Raw genomic sequence first — 18271 nt, 5'->3', positions numbered from 1 at the left:
GACATGTTGATGTGATGGAAAAGGACTGAAGTTTGGATCCAAACTTTGAGTCTAAACACAGCCTTAGAGCATCACCAACGATTCCACTGAATCTTAAATCTAAAAAATATTTTTAAGGAACTTTTGCTAATGCTCACAGTCGTAGGCGTAATTAATGTACAGATGTTACATGTCTAATTCATACACCACAAGCATTTCGTTGTTGATGAGTATGTTATCTATCACTTAAAAAAATTAGTCATAAATACGAATACCCATGTTAAATTTAAAACTTGAACTCGCATAGATAAGGATCCTGATTAGTTAAAGCGACACTCACTTTCTGATACGATCCTTCCTTACGTACCGTGAGGCCACCGTTCCTTCGACCGGTACTGCCTCTCGGGCCGATGTCATGCCAGGCTGCCTTGGTCTGGGCCTCTCGGCCCATAACATGTGTACATGTGCCGTGTTGTGCGTTTTATCGTGTAGGAAAGAAGAGGAAACTCAGGTGTTCTTCATGTAGTCAGAAAAACAGAGAGGAAACTCAGGTGTGACGAACTGCAGAAATTAGGCCCTGTGGCAACGACGTATATGAACATTGTAGCCTAGTTTGCGCATGGCATGGGCACTTTCCCACCCCGTGCATTTCGTAGAAATAACAGGAGCAGTTGAATTAGATGAACAATTAGAATTCCCTGAACCTGAAACACATACCGACTGTTGAATTAGATGAACAATTAGAATCCCCTGAACCTGAAACACATACCCACACCTACAAGGCTACAACTGACAGCGTACAAAAATTGCAGGCAGTGTCCGTATAGAGCATGGAGATTGAAGAAGTTTCAAAGCTGCACTGTGGACGTTCAGACTTCATAGTGCACCAGGTGCGTCTCATCTCATGCTTATATTCAAGCTGTTTCTCATTGTTCTCCTCCCAACACCCATATTGCCCTTTGTCATCATGGCAACGAATTCCCCGTAGTCAATGCGACCATCCTGATGAAAAGGAGTGAAATAAGTGCAATTAGATCACTGCTACATAAAAGATATTTTCTTCTAAGCGCAGTAACTAGTAAACCATATCAATAGACATTCAACCACGAACATTTGGACGATATGTATTGAAGAAACAACATAAACAGCAATGGGTTCAGCAATTCACATGTTCTACAAAATGAATGTTCAAGTTTCGTACACCACAGTATATCACTAGGAAAGCATAACCTGACATGTCATGTCCTGCAGATATATCCCTAGTGATTCCCATGAAATTATTACTACCTCCATTTCACCACATATATCCAATCTGTTAGGAAAATCAAGACCATATGTATTTTCTATATTTCCACTATCTACCCCAACTTTAATGTTGTGGAAGAGGTCAATTGGTTGTAATATTCAGTTGATATGTGAAGTATGGCTATATCTCGTTAATTTTTCTTAGATTTAGTGCTGCTTTTGTTTTTATGTATGGTTAAATTGTTTTTTTTTTGTGAAACAGTACTAATGTAGTTTTGTTCCATGACAAGCTTTGACAAGTGAAATCTTTTAAAGTTCCTTAAACAGATTATTAATAAAGAGTAAAGTGCATAGGCGGTCCTTAAACTTGTAAGGTTATGTCATCTAGGTCCCCAAACTCTCAAAATGCACATCTAGGTCCCAGAACTTGTCAAAGTGTATCATTTAGGTCCCAAATCGACATAGCCCCTATAGAATCCTATGTGGCGCTGATATGGCATGCCATATGGACGTGATATGTCCTTTTCTTCTTTCTCCCTTCTTTTTTCTTCGTTTTCTTCTCATTCTTCTTTTTTTTCCTTTCTTCTACTCGGGAAAAGAAAAAAAAAGAGAAGAAAGAAAAAAAAGAGGAGGAAAAGATAAGAAAAGAAGAAAAAGATAAATGGGTTTCATTTGTTAGTCAAAATGATGCCACGTCTTGTCCGTGTGGCATGCCACATTAGTGCCACGTAAGATCCTATAGGGGCTGGGGCGATTTGGGACCTAAATGACACACTATGACAAGTTCTTGGACTTGTATGTATTTTGAGAGTTTAGGAGTCTAGATGACACACCCCTGCAAGTTTAAGGACCGCCCGTGCACTTTACTCATTAATAAATATTTGTATATCCTTCCTGCATGTGTTAGCTATAACAAACTAATGGGGCAACATGCTTACATTATCCTGATCAGCTTCTTTAATGACGTCATCGAGAAAAGCATCTGGCATGTTATGCTCTTTGCAAGCTTGCTGAAGCTCATCCACCGTAATATAACCACTGCCATCTTTGTCGAAATAAGAAAAGGCTGCCACTAGATGTTCCTCTCGCTCTAGTTTATTGAGATGCAGAGTAGCAGCAATGAATTCTATATAATCAATGGTTCCACTGTTGTCCACATCCGCCTAAAGTTATTCAAACAAAAATAAATATGTAAGCCCACAGTTCAGTTTTCCAAGGAATAATAAACTCTACACCATAAAACATACACCTGTTACATAAGGGAGACTGTAAATTAAAACAACAGGGGCACACAAAAATAAAAAACCGAGATGAAGTTATAAGCATTTACTGCCACATAAGCATATGCTCACTGAAATAAAAATAACCTTTCTGTGTTTGTCCTGTTTTTGTTCGCCCCTAGTTAGTTGAGTGAAAGCTTTCTTTGTAAACCTTGTTTACTTCTTCTTAATGCACAGTACAGATATGTAAACCTTTTGAGTATTCACAAAAATTGAAAATAAGTTCTAGCTGAAGAAAGCCTCAAAAAAAATGTTTTCTTGTGGTTTGGAAATGAAATCACATGGCAATCAGAGAAGACAAAAATATGACTCAACTTCAAATAATCGGTGAAATACAGTAGATTAGTTTAATAGAGATAGTTTGTCTAATTTCACTCACACGGTCACACAGACAACAGTTCTGCCTAAGATGCAAACCATATACTAGACACTAAGGAGACACATCCATGGCATTCAGTTTCTGCAATCAATGATGTTTTAATTCAATGAAGAAAAAGCATGGGTCACTGATCATAAAACTTGGCTTTTGTGTACATGTGCAACAGTGCAAGGAACCAGGTGGCAGACTTTCAGGGCTCTTTCTGTTCAGAAAGAAGCAATCTGGATCATAAAATATCTAAAAACATGCAGGAAGGATCCTTAAGCTAGCAATCATAAATGTTAATTTTAATAGATTTCACCAACTTACCGCCTCCATAAGATCACGAATCTCAGTATCCTTTAGTGTTGAGCCATATTTTCTCATGCCTTCTTTGAGTTCATCATATGTAATTGCACCACTATTATCTGTGTCCATTGCCTTGAACATTTCCTTCAATCCTGCAATCTCCTCCTCTGAAAGGCTTTCAGCAATTACCTGGCAGGACAAACCGTCAGTCAGCATAAAACTTAGCAAATGTGCCCCCATAAGTACTGGTCATGTAATAGAGTATAAAAACTAGCCCACAAAAGAAAATTCAGATAATAAAGACAGGAAGCAATTCTGAAAAAAAAAACAATCAAAAGGAACAAGACAAGGTAACGGACACTCTAGCCAGCAAACAACAATGGAGGATGACTTCAAATTGCTTGTGAAAGGTGAAGTACTATGATAGCTACCGCAGTAACTTTAGAATTGCCAAAAGGAAAAGAATGTACTCACTCGCAAAGCCATCTTCTTTAACTTATTCATTGCTGAAAACTGCTTAATGCGAGAAAGTACAGCAGGATCAAGAGGTCGATCAGGAGCGACTCCATGGTCACAAATCCACGGATGACCTGGTCAGGTATGAAAATAATTCTTTAACATCTTTGTCCAACAGCTGTGCATAAGTAGTTACCATATACTGTTACAAAACTAAATATTTGCACCATAGAGGGCACATTTCAGAACAATACACACACCAAAACATACTGAGTTATTGAAGAAAAGAACTAGAGTAATGGTGAAAATAACTAACATAAAACTTCATGAGCTGTTAGGCGCTCCTTGGGGCGAGGATTCAACATTCTTCTTATAAGATCCTTTGCACTATCAGAAATCACAGGCCAGGGATCGGAATCAAAATCAATTACACCTTTTAACACTGCATCAAATATCCCTTGCTGCGTCTCTGCATTAAATATAGTACAGGTCAGCTTAGACGAGTGAAAACACAAGGTTTGAATTTCCAAGTCAATTTATGATAATAAAGGAGTAAATATATACCTGCCCAAAATGGCGGTACACCACTTAATAGTATGTAAAGAATCACGCCAGCTGTCCAAACATCAGCTTCTGGTCCGTAGCATTTACGCAACACTTCTGGGGCCACGTAGTATGGGCTTCCAACAACATCAGTAAAAACTTGACCTAAGAATAGTAAACAACAAACGGAATTTCTTTATAAGATAACTAATTACACTGAAAAATTAATACGGTAAATGCTGCATAAGATGCACATAAATGGTAAATAGATTTATAGAAGAGAGATTCATAGGAAGTGGATTTCGCGATAGATGGTACTTTTAGCTATATGTAAAGTAGCTTCTATTAGTTGCAATGAAACAGTTAGTTTTAGCCCTTTTAGAAGTGGTCAAATCAGTATATCGGTGAATAACATATATTTAGATTCAAATAAGTGTACAAAGACAGGTTCGATTTTGATTGTTCCTATTGCTGTAGTCTGTACAGCAAAGCACCAAACAATCAATTTCTTCTTCTTTTCTTTTTATTATTCATCCACCAGCAGCAGGAAACAATTCAGAAATCGATCTTCACATATTTGTCCCATAATTAATTTATCTTTTTTGAAAAACTGTAAGTTTAACTATTTTTCTTTAGTATTCATAAACTTTTTAAATGAATGCAAAAACCCATATTTTGCTAGCAATCTCATTTACGAACAACAATTGTACCCAAAAAAGAGAGAACCCCAGACCAAGAGCAGCCTTCACCATCTGATGCGTAAATGTTAACATCTAATTATCAGATTGGATCAGTATATGTTGAGTCCCAATGAATGAATGAAATGATTTTAAACGACTAAACTATATTCCTAGTCTCTATTCTCAAATCTTAATTTCCATACATTCTCTAGTCAGATGAGCTAAAGCAACTATGTATTATTAATTCCACCAACCAAACCATTCCATCTATTGGACTATTACCATCAACGATTGCTCAGAAAGTGATGGAGCAAGCGCAACAGTCACAGAAATAAATAATTGAGTTTCTAACAGCAGGGGTGACTCACCAGGCTTGAAGAACACAGACAAGCCGAAATCGATGGCCTTGAGCGACAAATCGTCGTCTTTATTCGCCAGCAAGAAGTTCTCGGGCTTGAGATCCCTATGGATAACCCCGAGCGAGTGGCACGCCTCGATGACACCAACGATGATTCGCGTGAGCTCGGCCGCTTTGCGCTCGCTGAATTGCCCGCGCTCGATGATGCGGTCGAACAGCTCGCCCCCGGCGCAGAGCTCCATCACAATGTGAACGTACTGCGGGTCCTCGTAGGCGCCCTTGATGGCGACGACGTTCCGGTGGCCCGCGAGGTGGTGCATGATCTGGATCTCGCGGCGGACGTCCTCGACGTCCTCCTTGGTGATGAGCTTCCGCTTGGCTATGGACTTGCAGGCGTAGTCCACCCCGGTGGCGAGGTCGGTGCAGAGGTAGGTGGTGCCGAACTGCCCCTGCCCGAGCTTGCGCCCGAGCGCGTAGTGCTCGCTCAGGCTCGGGGTCGGGTGCCCGAGCACGTTGGCCGTCAGCTCCGCGGGCGCGGGCGCCCCGCGCTTCATGGACGCGGCGTGCGGCGCGTCCGCCGCCGCCGCAGAACCGCGCGGGGCCTTCTTCCCGGCCGGCTCATCGGCGGCGGCGGCGGCGGCGCTGGTGGCGACGGGCGCGTACCCCGCCTCATCACGCCGCTGCGACGCGCCGCGGAAGCTGGCGAAGTACTTGGATCTAAGCGTGACGCCGCACGTGTTCCCCATCACGCGCTGATGATGCGCGCCGCCGTCCACGCGACCTCCTCTCGCATCTACCCTAAAGCCTCGTCGCGGGGTTTAGGTAGCGCGCGGCGCGGCTAGGCGAGCAATGGAGGGAGTTGGAAACTTGGAATCGGAAGCGGACGGAAGCAGCAGTGGGGATTGGGAAAGAGAGGGGGGAGGTGGATTGGATGAGGAGGAGGAGGCTTCACGACGGGTTCGCGTCCACGTTTGCGGAAAGCGAGGGGAAGGCCGCTGCTGCCGTCGCGGGACATACATGCAGGCTGCAGCCAGCGTCGCTCTGGCGCCGCGACTCTGCTGCTCCTGCTGGGAAGGCAGGACTCCGATAGATTTACTCCTGCCACTGCCACTGCCACTGCCCCCACACTGGCTATAGCAACCGGGATGGTCCTGCTGATTCTTCGGATCCTGCCTTTTCCTTCCTTCATTATTCGTTTGGTTAATGCTTGATAGTTTTATTAGTAGTAGTACAGTTCTCCAGTATTTTGCTGCCTGCGTGCATTGCATACATTAACATTCACATCCTGAATACTGTACGTACGTACTCTATCAGATAAGGGTCTATGGAAGCTGGTACACTGACGAGTCACGACAGAAGAAGACGTTGAAAATACATGCCAGCGCGTCGTCGGTGAGAACAAGACGGGTTCGTGCAAGGGGAGAGAAAGGGACCACCGAATGGTCCGCGGGCAACGTGCGGCGGCGGGGGATCAGGGGCGCTCGTGTGGGTGGTGGCACCCCAAGTTGCACTAGAAACGCTTGATGCTTCCCTTCCCCCAAGGCGGTCTCTTTTCTGTAACCAATCGTTCGAAGGTCTCGGCAGGTTACAGCTAGATAGCCGTGCCTACCCGCAAAGCGGAGTGCAGATGACTGCACGGGTAGAGTTGAGAGCAAGTTTAATAGAATAGCCCACTACTAACTCCAATTCATTTTTAGCCAATCTAATAGTCAATTCATACAATAGTTGCTTACTATACTATTAATACCCGGTCCTACCTATCATACACACATTACGTCTTAGAGTCCGTGCTGCAGCTGGCTACATATTTGTAGCCCGCTGCTCTTCTCTCTCATCCTTTATCTCATTAAAATATGTTTACAGCTGGCTAATAGCTTGCTATTGTACCTGCTCTGAGTCGGATAAAAGAGGGCTACACAAGCTGCCTTATCAAATTTGTACTTGTGTGGAAGATAGACAAGAGAAGAGAGAACAAAAAACCGGTTACAGATTTGTAAAAAAACCGGCGTCAGTTGAAGCACGAGCTCTAATAAACTATTTGAGAGAGATGGGTGGAGCATTAATGATACAATATATTTCTACAGCTAACTATTATATGAGTGAGTTATTAGATTGACGGTAGATGATGGTTTAAATTTTGGAGCTGGTAGGGGTCTATATTATTAAACTTTCTCTAATCGGATGAGATCTAATCGGATGAGATGAATGAAAAGAAGAAGAAAATGCGTTTGGTAGGATTGGTGCCATATCGTCTGATTCACAATCATTACGACTACAAAAGCAAATCGGGACTATTCGTGCGCGAAATCATGCGATGCGGACCGAATCATCCGGTTGAAAGGATCCGGAATAAGTTCATCTAAGGTCCCTTAACTTGTCAACGAATCCGATTTTCAGCCTTCAACCGCAAAACCAGATACAACGGGTCCCTCAACTATCAAAACCGGTGCAGATTAGGTCCCCTGGTGATTTCGATGGTGGTTTTGGCTAACGTGGCGCCTACGTGGCTAATTTTGACTTGGTCTCGATCTGACGTGGCACTGATGTGGCACTTACGTGGCAATTCGATCTGAGAAAATAATAAACCCCGTAGGACCCACATGTCAGTTTCACAAAAAAAAATAACAATAATAGTGGGACCAACGCGGGCCCGCCATGTCAGTCTAACTCACCCCCTCCTCTTCTGCTTCCTCTCTCTCCTTCTCCCCTCTCTTCATCTCTCTCTTGCGGCTGGCGACGACGACGGTGGCGGAAATGGAGAAAAGTGGCCGCCGGCCATCTCTCTCTCGTGCGCGCTCGCCGGTAGGCCAGGGAGCTCGCCTAGCTCCTTCCCACCGGCGGGAGAGGAGGGAGCAGCGCGCCGGGGGCATAGGCATGACGCGCCGGGGGGGCGCTTCGAGGCGGAAGTATACGCTGACGACGTGGCCGTCGGAGGTGAGAAAGGTCGTCATGGACTCACGGTATTGGCGGTGTCGTCGGCAGCAGTGGAGCAGGAGTTGTAGTTGGAGTCCTCATCGTCGACCTCGAGTTCGTCAATGTGCTCGAGCATCACCCATCATTGTTAGCCGCCGGCGGCCGAAGGTAACGCCGCCATCTCCTGTTGGGTTTCCATGGGCCGCGGCGAGCGGATCGATGGGTTCCTTGCCAGTCCGGCCGGAACGGTGTTTTCTTGCCCAAAACAATGATCATTCATTCATTCATCAATCCCGTCGTACCACAAGCAAATGATGATGACGAAGCAAAATATACTCCAGTCAGCTAGTACTAGTTGCTATTGCTTCTACCTTTGTATAATTAGGCACATAAACAAAATTAAGACCAAACAAAACGCAAACTAAGCAACTCCATGGACGCGCCGTGCAGCATCCTCGGTGGCATGCACAGCACCGTGCCCTCCTCCACCGCGACGTCGTTGGGAGAAGAGCCGGAGATTGGACGACGAGGGCTGGACCGAGGAGGAGGAGGAGGAGGAGGAGGACGACGCGCGGGATTTGCCGAGCGCGAGCCGACGGAAGAGAGGAGCGGAAGAGGAAGAAGTCGAAGCGGGAGAACGCGGAGCGGAGGTCGTCGGCTCTGGCGCCCCAGCCAAGGCCGTGGATGAAGAGCTTCCTGCTTGCGGGATCGGCCTCCGCCGCGCGCTGCACGGTCATAATCGTCGCTGGGGTCGTCTTCGCGGCCGGCCGCCTCTCCCCTCTCCCGCTGACGAGGTGGCCCCCTCACCCATCCGCGCGGACGGCCGCCTCCGAGGATGCGCGCGTGTGTCGGCCGGTCGGCGAGACACGTTCATCCCGCCGCCGAGGATGCCGAGGTCGACGTCGACGTCGTCCGCAGCCACGGCCGCGGCGGCACCGCCTCCGCCGCCGGGCTGGTTCCCTTCTCCCCGCTAGTTTCCCTCCCGCCGGCCGCCGCGTCGCGCCCCTTCCCCCCGCCGGCCACCGCCCTCTCCCCGTCGCCCGTCAACCGAAGAGAAGAGAGAGAGGAGAGGGGAGAGAGATGAAGACAGAGAAGATGGGGAAGAGGAGAATCAGAATGACCCAGCGCAATAGAGAGATGAAGAGAGGGGAGAAGGAGAGAGAGGAAGCAGAAGAGGATGGGGTGAGTTAGACTGACATCTGGGGCTCACGTGGGTCCCACCATTATTATTATTATTATTATTATTGTGTGTGAAACTGAAATATAGATCCCACGGGGTTATTATTTACCAGATTGAATTGCCACGTAAGCGCCACGTCAGATCAAGACCAAGTCAAAATTAGCCACGTAGACGCCACATCAGCACCGGTTTTGATAGTTGAGGGGCCCCTTGTATCTGGTTTTGCGGTTGAAGGACGAAAATCGGATTCGTTGACAAGTTAAGAGACCTTAGATGAACTTATTCCAAAGGATCCCCCCTCCCCGTTGCAAGGCAAGAAAAGGGTTCATAGGGCACAATCTGCTCATGTTCTCCCTGGGCCTCGCGCTATGGCCCATACGGCATGATAGCCCATCTTAAGCTGATAAGCTCTCACCCAAACTGTGAGAGCTTAGTTGACCCTAATCACCTACATTCATTGGCTTGAAGCGCACCCACGTGATCATGCGATGAGTCCTAGCGCGACTTCGTCTGTTCACGAGAAGGATTAATTCCTAATTCAAACACAATCGTGCGGTAAACGTAGATAAGTACTCAAAAACCATGTCCCACAAAGAGGAGGTCGAGTCGACGTTCACAGAAAGGAGTACTCCAATCGCCTAGCACAGTGCGAAGTGATCTCGGAAATCGACCTGTGACTGTTCACCCGTGGTTTCCACGACTCGCACGAGTTAAAAGCTCACAGTAATCACCGTTGCAGATAAGCTTCAGATTAAGAGCAGGTACAATAGCAGACTATAAGCTAGCTACAAACATATTTTAAAAAGATAAATAAGGAGAGAGAAAAGTAGCGGGCTACAGATTTGTAGCTAGCTGTAGCACCGACTCTAAGACGCAGTGTGTATATGACAGGTGGAACCAGATATTAATAGTGTAGTATATAACTATTATATAAATAAGCTATTAGATTGGCTATAGATAAATTAAAGTTAGTAGACGGCTATACTATTGAACTTGCTGTAATAACAGCAGGCGCGCGCGATAGTGCGATCTGACTCGGCTCGCGGATCCCATCCGCCTCCCGACACACCACTAGCTCCACCACCCACCGTTCCATATCACGCGAACGCGAAGTAATCAGCGAGAGGCTGCCGCTGAAGCGAGCGGTGGTCGGTGGACATCAGCGGCCGCGCTTTTTTGGTCGCGCGTGGCCGTGGACGGATGAGGTTTATTATGCCATCGCGTCGCGGCGTATACGTGTAGCTTGTCGCGGCGAGCGTTTGGCCGACGCGCAACGCAACAATCCTGTGCTGCTTGTTCCGGTTCCTTCCCAACCCTTTTGCAAGAACACATCCCGGTCGTGGTCACGGTCTCACGGACCTTTTCCTGGGACCTTTTTTGCACTTTTCTTCGGTTGCCATCTTCGTAAATAACCTCAACGACAGGGGTATCACTCAAAACTATAGTACGGGTCCCCCGCTACAAGGCTTCCTCTTCGTCTTCCCCGCGCTGACCGAGCTTCGCGATCTAAAAGTCAAAAACCAATTTAGCCGATAATTCGGCTAAGTCATTCCATAATAAGCCCAATTCTTGCACTAAATTGGGGCAATCTGCTCTTTGTTTTCGGCTGGTCTCGGGGGATGTGTGGTGGTGATTAACCCCGGAACCCCCCCAATTCCCAGATTTAATTTCACTTGCAATCTGTGATTCTTCTGGTGAGGTGCAAGTGCAACGACAGGTATAATTGAACTACAAATCGTTCTATTTTTCGATTTCTAGAAATTAAATTGGGATAGTCCTCCAGAAACCTAATCCTTTTTGTCACTTAGGGTGTTCAAGTTTGTTCTTGGGCGTTCTTGGTCCTTTGGGGTTCCAAAGGCGACTTCTTTCGAGAGGAGGGAAAGAAGGGAAATGAGGGATGTTCTCGTGGTTGTTGAGGATTGGGTCCGCGTGCTTGGGCCCGGCCCGGAGGTACGCGCGTACGAGGAAGGATGAAGATGGCGGCGATAATGGCGGCGGCGTCGCCGACGGCCTGCTGTGGTCGCGGGACCTGGGGCGTCACGCGGCGGGTGAGTTCTCCTTTGCCGTCGTGCAGGCCAACGAGGCGTTGGAAGACCATAGCCAGGTCGAGACGGGCTCCGCCGCCACCTTCGTCGGCGTCTACGACGGCCACGGCGGTGCCGATGCTGCTCGCTTCATATCTGATCACCTCTTCGCACACCTGATACGTAAGTAGTCGCTTCCTTATACTGTTCTTCTTGCAATAGAATCCACTCCAGTTCATTAATCGCAACTCTTCATGGCTTAGTTTAGTTTCAACTTGTAGGTGGTGATGAATGAATTTTGTGTGGTTTTACTCTTTAGTTGCTTCATGATGCACCTGTTGGCTATGCACTGAGCAGTAGCATTTCCTTTATTAGTTTTTTGGTTCTGTAATTATTCTGAATCATTGGAGTTACCTTTGTTGATTGCTCTTTGCTGGATGCAATTCTTGTTGGTATACATTCCACTCATCGAGTATGCTGTTGTTTCATGAGCAGTGCAATGGACAACGCAATGCTCTTACCAGTGACTGAGTGGAATCTGATCATTGGACAAGCTATCAATATTCTTGGTCCTTTGCAATAACAGATTACTAGTAGGTACTGTAGTTTCTTGTCGTGTTCAACATCTTAATATTGTCTTTTACTTACAGACTGACTTGATTTACGTGAGATGCTACTGAGTAAGTGTATCCACTGACTGCATGATGTGACCTTATCCTTGTCGTTAATAAATGGCAAGCATATCTCAACCGAAATTGTTCAGTGCACCAAAATGACTGCTCAACCTTTCCTATCTTTCTAGGACTTGCCCGAGAAAGTGAAACAGTATCGGAGGAAGTTGTTCGAGGGGCATTTTCTGCTACCGAAGAAGGTTTCTTGACACTTGTTCGGAGAACGCAGTTTTTAAAGCCTATGATAGCTGCAGTTGGATCTTGTTGTCTTGTTGGTATCATATGGAGAGGGGTACTATATGTGGCTAATTTAGGTGATTCTAGGGCAGTTGTTGGCTATTTGGGTAGAACAAACAAGATTACTGCTGAGCAAATTACAAGGGATCATAATGCTTGTAAGGAGGAAGTGAGGCAGGAACTTATTTCTCGTCATCCCGATGATTCACAAATTGTTGTTCTGAAGCATGGCGTTTGGCGCATAAAAGGCATAATCCAGGTTGGTAACCAACAGTTATTGAGTAACTATTACAACTATAATATGGTTTCAAGGATGGTTGTGATTGTATATTAATTTGGTAATGATTGGACCATATTCACTTGTTACACAACAACCCATTAGAGGAGCCAAGTAAAGGGGTAGAGGGCAACAAATCATAGAAATTAAAGTTTGTGCTTTAGAAGGATTTTGTGTTTCTTGTAGTTTACAAGAGATTATGAAGGTGATCATGTTATTTATTTTGGTAGTAAGAGAACAAGAAATACTGCCGTGTCATTTAGATTCCCCAATGATGGCCCAAACATGTTGATCAGTACATTATCAAGATTTTCCGCATATGCAAACTAGGTACTTGATGTAAAACTATTGTCACATTTTGTGATTTACTTACCAGGTTTCAAGGACTATAGGTGATGCATATTTAAAGAGGCGTGAATTTGCTCTTGATCCATCCATAACTCGCTTCCGCCTTTCTGAGCCTCTTCGCCGACCTGTTCTAACAGCAGAGCCATCTATCTGCACAAGAGTTCTTTCTCTGCAAGATCAATTTGTTATTTTTGCATCCGATGGTCTTTGGGAGCACTTAACAAACCAACAAGCTGTTGACATCGTCTACAAAAATCCACGAGCTGTATGTCTTCAGACCTTTACTTACATGTGTCGTTGCTTGTTTTTCTTTGTTTGTGGGGCTATCCCGCAATGCCTAGGCTGATTACTTGGAAAGGTGCTAAATCTAATTTCCATAATTTTGGTAGGGAATTGCAAAGAGGCTAGTAAACACAGCTTTGAAAGAAGCTGCACGGAAGCGAGAAATGAGGTTTGTTGATCTTACGAAAGTCGAAAAAGGGGTGCGGCGCTTCTTCCATGACGACATTACAGTCGTCGTTGTTTACATCGACCATGAGTTACTTCAGGAGAAAAATGTTTCTGTTCCTGAACTTTCAGTCCGTGGGTTTGTCGACTCAGTAGGTCCCTCGAGAATTTCAGGATTCGATGCTATTTCATGATATGGTGACCTAGCAGCTCAGGTTTTGTGCCCTGCATTGCAGTAGCATCAGAGTTTTACGCTAGAGCAAGCATTGCTTTCAACTTGGTTTTTGTTTTGTACATTTACCTATTTCAGGTACTAAAAAGTTGGTTTCATGCTTGCAATATGCTCGGAATAATCACAACATGCTGTTTTTCTTCTACGTACTACATCACAACAGATGGATACTGATGTGAAAATTCCCAATTTTTGGTAATCTGAGCAAAACAAAAAATATATTTTTTTATGTAAACACTGAGGTATTGGATTTTTATTCGTAAGCAGGACAACGTAATTCCGCAGCGTCCCATTAAAACAATCGGACGCCACCGATCTAGAGCGTCTGGCCTTCTCACGGACGCGATATTCTCATTGCGTCCATAGCCCACAGGCCAAAGGGCTCTGAAAACAGTATCCCTGTTCTTCTGCATCCTATCACCGTAAAATCCCCAATCTGAAAACCCACGAGTAAACCAGCGGCCACAAACCTTAGCGGCGTGGCGGCGGCGGTACCCATCCCGTTATTTCTCTTGATCGAGCCTTAAGGTATCGAGCTTGCCATCGTCGTCAGTTCTAAGTACGCACCCACGCGACTAGCTCTCAGTCATCAGGTTAGTCGTCTTACACGGCCATGTATTAATTAATTGCATGATGAGCTCTTTTGGTTTTTTCATTGGAGACTAAATCGTTGTGCGGCATTCTCTTTCTTTAGTGATACATTATAGTGCTGCTGCATTAAGCATTAGTTGTTAATTTGTGTGCTTATCTTTATAAGACAATGATAGATTAGTTATTAGCAAATAGCAACAGGCATCCTAGCTTCCTAACAAGCTTTGTAAGCTAGTTTATCTGCTTATCCCAGTTCCGTCAGCATAACAATGCGACTATAAGGAAACAAAAGTGTGCAAATAATCTAGAAATTAGTTTTACTTTTGATCAATCATCTTACGATGCTTGTTTATAAGTTCCTGAAAAAGAAATCAGTTGTACGTTGTTTGACATGCTTCCTTAATTTTTTGTATGCTACAAACTAGTAAGATGAGGACTAATCAAGATGGGTTAGGTCGGTCAGTTACAATAAGTGATGAGGAGATAGGCTTACTGGATGGAGATCAAACTTTAGTTCAGCAAACTGAACTAAATGTTTCAGAACGTATCAGTGCCTTACTATGGATGCCTCATTGCCAGCACAAAATCTCAAAAGTTTGGGAAAATGTAAGCTATTGCTAGCTTCTGTCATATACCTTTCCAAAAAAAATGATTGGACTAATTTGTATCCTACGTATGCAGGCTAATGATGGTGTTAGTGTCAGGTATCACCACGTGGGCATTCCATACCATTATTTATGTGAACCATTACTGAAGAGACTTGGATTCTATCAAGTTTCCCAGATGGTTGGGATGAGTGTTGATAGATTTCTAATTGGAGCATTAGTAGAGAGATGGCGGCCTAAGACTAACACATTTCACTTACCAGTTGGAGAGATGACAGTTAGCCTACAAGATGTGAGTTGTCTATGGGGCTTACCAATTCAAGGTGAGCCTATTATAGGCAAGTCAGAGGGGCCATGGGTTGATGAAATTGAGACATTACTAGGAGTTACTCCAGGAAAACAAGTGATGAAGCAAAAAAAGCGAAAGGCGGACGGTGACTTGGAAAGCGGGGGAAAGATGACATCTTCTAACTACTCCATCATCTTAAAGAAATTACAAGATCAGTTCAAGGAGATGCCAGAAAATGCAACAAAAGAACAAATTGAACATTACACTAGGGCATTCATTTTGGATATTCTTGGGTCAATGATTTTCCCGGATACATCAGGAGATGGAGTGCCTGCAATGTACCTGCAATTCCTTCTGGATCTTGATAAACCAAAGGAGTACAACTGGGGGGCAGCAACTCTTGCCGTGCTATATAGACAATTAAGCTTCGGTGCAGAACGAGAGAGATTGGAGATGGCTGGTCCATTAGTGCTTCTGCAGCATTGGTGTTGGTCGCGGTTGAGACCAGGACGACCAGTGGATCAAGATAGGAACCCTATTAGTTGGGAAGAGCCAGACCCTGAGAGTTGTCCTACATTTGGAGCAAAATGGTGTGGCCAGGAACTTTATCCTCTGCCACATAACTCGGGTGTTGCGTTTTATTGGAATTTGCTGGATCAAGTTCAAGACAATGAGGTCTCTTGGGAACCATATAATGGACTATTGATGTCCATGCCAAGAAGAGTTAGAGCTGAACGTGCTTTCTGGTATAGTCGAGTACCTCTCATCCATTTTTGGATCATTGAATTTCATTATCCAGATAGAGTGATGAGACAACTAGGGAGAAAGCAAACCATTCCACCTCCTCCCCCACATGATGAGAGCAAGCTTCGTCAACTCCATAAAATAAATCATACAGGGAAACCACGTGATTGGAGGAAGCTCCACGCAGAATATGTTAACCAATACAATAGAATTTGGCAAAGCATGGTTGATGAGGAGCAACATTTTGACCAGGCAAGTTTGCCACAATATCGTCATTGGTTTCAACAGTATGGGATGTACACTGTTTTTTTGGATGCTCGGTCCGCTCAAGGTTTGTGGGATCCCATCCCTTATCCACTGGATAATTTCGATTGGACCAGTTACATACCCAGTGGTCCACCTCTCTCCCGATTGGTATACTAACATTTCTTTACTTGTTCTTTTTTACTTGCAATAATTCACTTAATAACACTTCTTTTTTCTTAAAATGCTAATTTAGGCTCTACGTTTTATCAAACAAGTTGCGTGGGGAATTAAATGTGCTATGAGCAGAGGATGGAGAAAGATAGGCAAGATTCTTATCTGTACATGTTACAATAACGTCCAGGATATCAATATGGAGGCTAAGTTAAGCAACATGCTAAGCGAGTCAGGTCTACCTTTATGTGTAGATGACATTCGATCTGATGATAGTGCATCACCATTTTCTACCCCTAAACCAATTAAACCTGAGGAGATAAACATGGATGTGATGGATGACTGGTTGTACTCAAACAGGGGATTTACAAGATACCTTAGTTTAGGTACAGATTCTGATGTGCTGGAATCTCAGGATAAACATTGAGCATAGATCAGGGCAACGAGCTTTTTGTTACTCCTGCTGTTAGACAATGTTATTATTTGGTTGATCAAAGCTTGTGATTTTCTTTGTTTATCTATAAGTTCTATAAATTAGAATCTATTTTTTTTACATACATATGGTTTAACCTGTATCTTGTATTTCCTGTTCAACGTATCAAAAAAAAAAACCTCCTGCCATTTCCATTCAAATCACATTGAGCGAAATAAGACAAGCAGTGTTGTCCTTGTCAAGATACAAAAATAACAAGTAATTGTCAATAGGGAACTTTAAAAATATCATGCTTGTTACATGAGAATGAAGTCCTTACTCACAGAAAACTAAATCCAAATTTTATAATATAAGCTAGAAGTAGATTTGCTAGATAAATTTCTAGGGCGATGCAGCGGAGTCCATCCTATGGATTGTATCACCCTTGATGTTGGTGAGATGGCACACCTGCAGTGTTAATTCTATATTAGTAGGAAGCATAGATATATCATACAATAATTAAATTATGACAGACCGGCTTGATTTTTATCTTGGGTTGAACAACGTGCTTGATGTCCTAAGCGTCGACCTTGCATTTCATCTATATACATTGGAATTCGGTTATGTCTTCGTCGACCCAACTGTATCAACCTAGCATCAGGCTCAATAATTGGACCATTATAAGTTGGCCACTCCGATTGATTTCCATATGGGTGAAACTGACGAGCCCAAGTGTTTGCGAGTGTTGTAGAAGAGTAGTAAGGATGGATAAACTGATTCTCATTAAGGTTTCTATCTTTGCAAACAGCAAGCACATGAGCACAAGGAATACTAGTAAGGTTGGGCTTTTGGCACTCACATGTCGGAATAGCATTGTTGCCCATAACTAGCTTATACTTGAAATCCCTTCGAACATACACAACACGATCTCCTTGATGCAATGCAACTCGTTCACGGTCAACCTTCACCGCATATTCTCCTCTTTCATCACCATATGATATAACATGCATGGATCCGGCCTTGGCCCCTCATTTCACTAATAACTTCTCAACCCGTCGAGACCACATTTTCCCTGAGTTTGCAAGATCAAGAGAAGATCTTCTTCTATCAACAAACCATTCTAAGCACTTGTTAAATGTTTCCTCCACTATTGCCATGATGACTAGTAATCTCCTTGAGTACTTGAACACATTATTTAGAGACTCGGAGCCATTACTTGTCATTATCCCCCATCGATGTCCACCATCCATGCACTGGAAAACCTTTTTAGATTTTTCCGGCTCATTCTTATCTTCTTGCCGATATTTTCCCACCTTACCAAGATAAGCAATTGCATCTGGACAAGTTTTTGAAATAGCTTCCATACCTTCATTGAATCTACGTGGTTTCTTCTTCTTGACAACCCACTTAAAAGTTTTTACCACATCATCATCTTTACATTGCTTGTAAAGATTCTCAGCAATATGTTGTGAACAAAATCGATGCACACACTCACCAGCACTTTCATTCCATCCAATATGTGGCTGCTTGAACACCCATTTGATAGCTTTGTGGCGATCAGAAATAACACACACAAATTTACCAAAACCAATAACCTCTTTCCGCAACCATCTCATGAACCATCCCCAATTGTCACTGTCTTCCTTCTCCACTATTGCAAATGCAAGTGGTAATAA

The 18271-nt window shown here is 44.2% G+C and overlaps 3 protein-coding genes across 3 annotated transcripts; 2 read left to right on the top strand and 1 right to left on the bottom strand.

Moving 5' to 3' along the window:
- Window positions 1-533: 533 nt before the first annotated feature.
- Window positions 534-6314, bottom strand: LOC127761051 (calcium-dependent protein kinase 5). Its single transcript, XM_052285258.1, has 7 exons — window positions 5219-6314; window positions 4192-4335; window positions 3944-4096; window positions 3646-3761; window positions 3193-3360; window positions 2163-2387; window positions 534-981 (listed from the first exon to the last, which is right to left on the bottom strand). The coding sequence occupies exons 1-7, from the start codon at window positions 5952-5954 to the stop codon at window positions 877-879; spliced, it is 1647 nt and encodes a 548-aa protein (XP_052141218.1). The 5' UTR covers window positions 5955-6314; the 3' UTR covers window positions 534-876.
- Window positions 6315-10758: 4444 nt separating this feature from the next.
- On the top strand, window positions 10759-13639 carry LOC127761052 (probable protein phosphatase 2C 25). The gene is made up of 5 exons (XM_052285259.1): window positions 10759-11018; window positions 11110-11508; window positions 12128-12492; window positions 12887-13123; window positions 13248-13639. The coding sequence occupies exons 2-5, from the start codon at window positions 11199-11201 to the stop codon at window positions 13497-13499; spliced, it is 1164 nt and encodes a 387-aa protein (XP_052141219.1). The 5' UTR covers window positions 10759-11018; window positions 11110-11198; the 3' UTR covers window positions 13500-13639.
- Window positions 13640-14815: 1176 nt separating this feature from the next.
- On the top strand, window positions 14816-16615 carry LOC127764365 (serine/threonine-protein phosphatase 7 long form homolog). The gene is made up of 2 exons (XM_052289244.1): window positions 14816-16180; window positions 16266-16615. The coding sequence occupies exons 1-2, from the start codon at window positions 14912-14914 to the stop codon at window positions 16608-16610; spliced, it is 1614 nt and encodes a 537-aa protein (XP_052145204.1). The 5' UTR covers window positions 14816-14911; the 3' UTR covers window positions 16611-16615.
- The last annotated feature ends 1656 nt before the right edge of the window (window positions 16616-18271 follow it).

Source organism: Oryza glaberrima, chromosome 2, assembly GCF_000147395.1.
Source record: "Oryza glaberrima chromosome 2, OglaRS2, whole genome shotgun sequence".
Lineage (NCBI taxonomy): Eukaryota > Viridiplantae > Streptophyta > Magnoliopsida > Poales > Poaceae > Oryza > Oryza glaberrima.
This window is presented reverse-complemented; position numbering and strand designations above follow the sequence as displayed.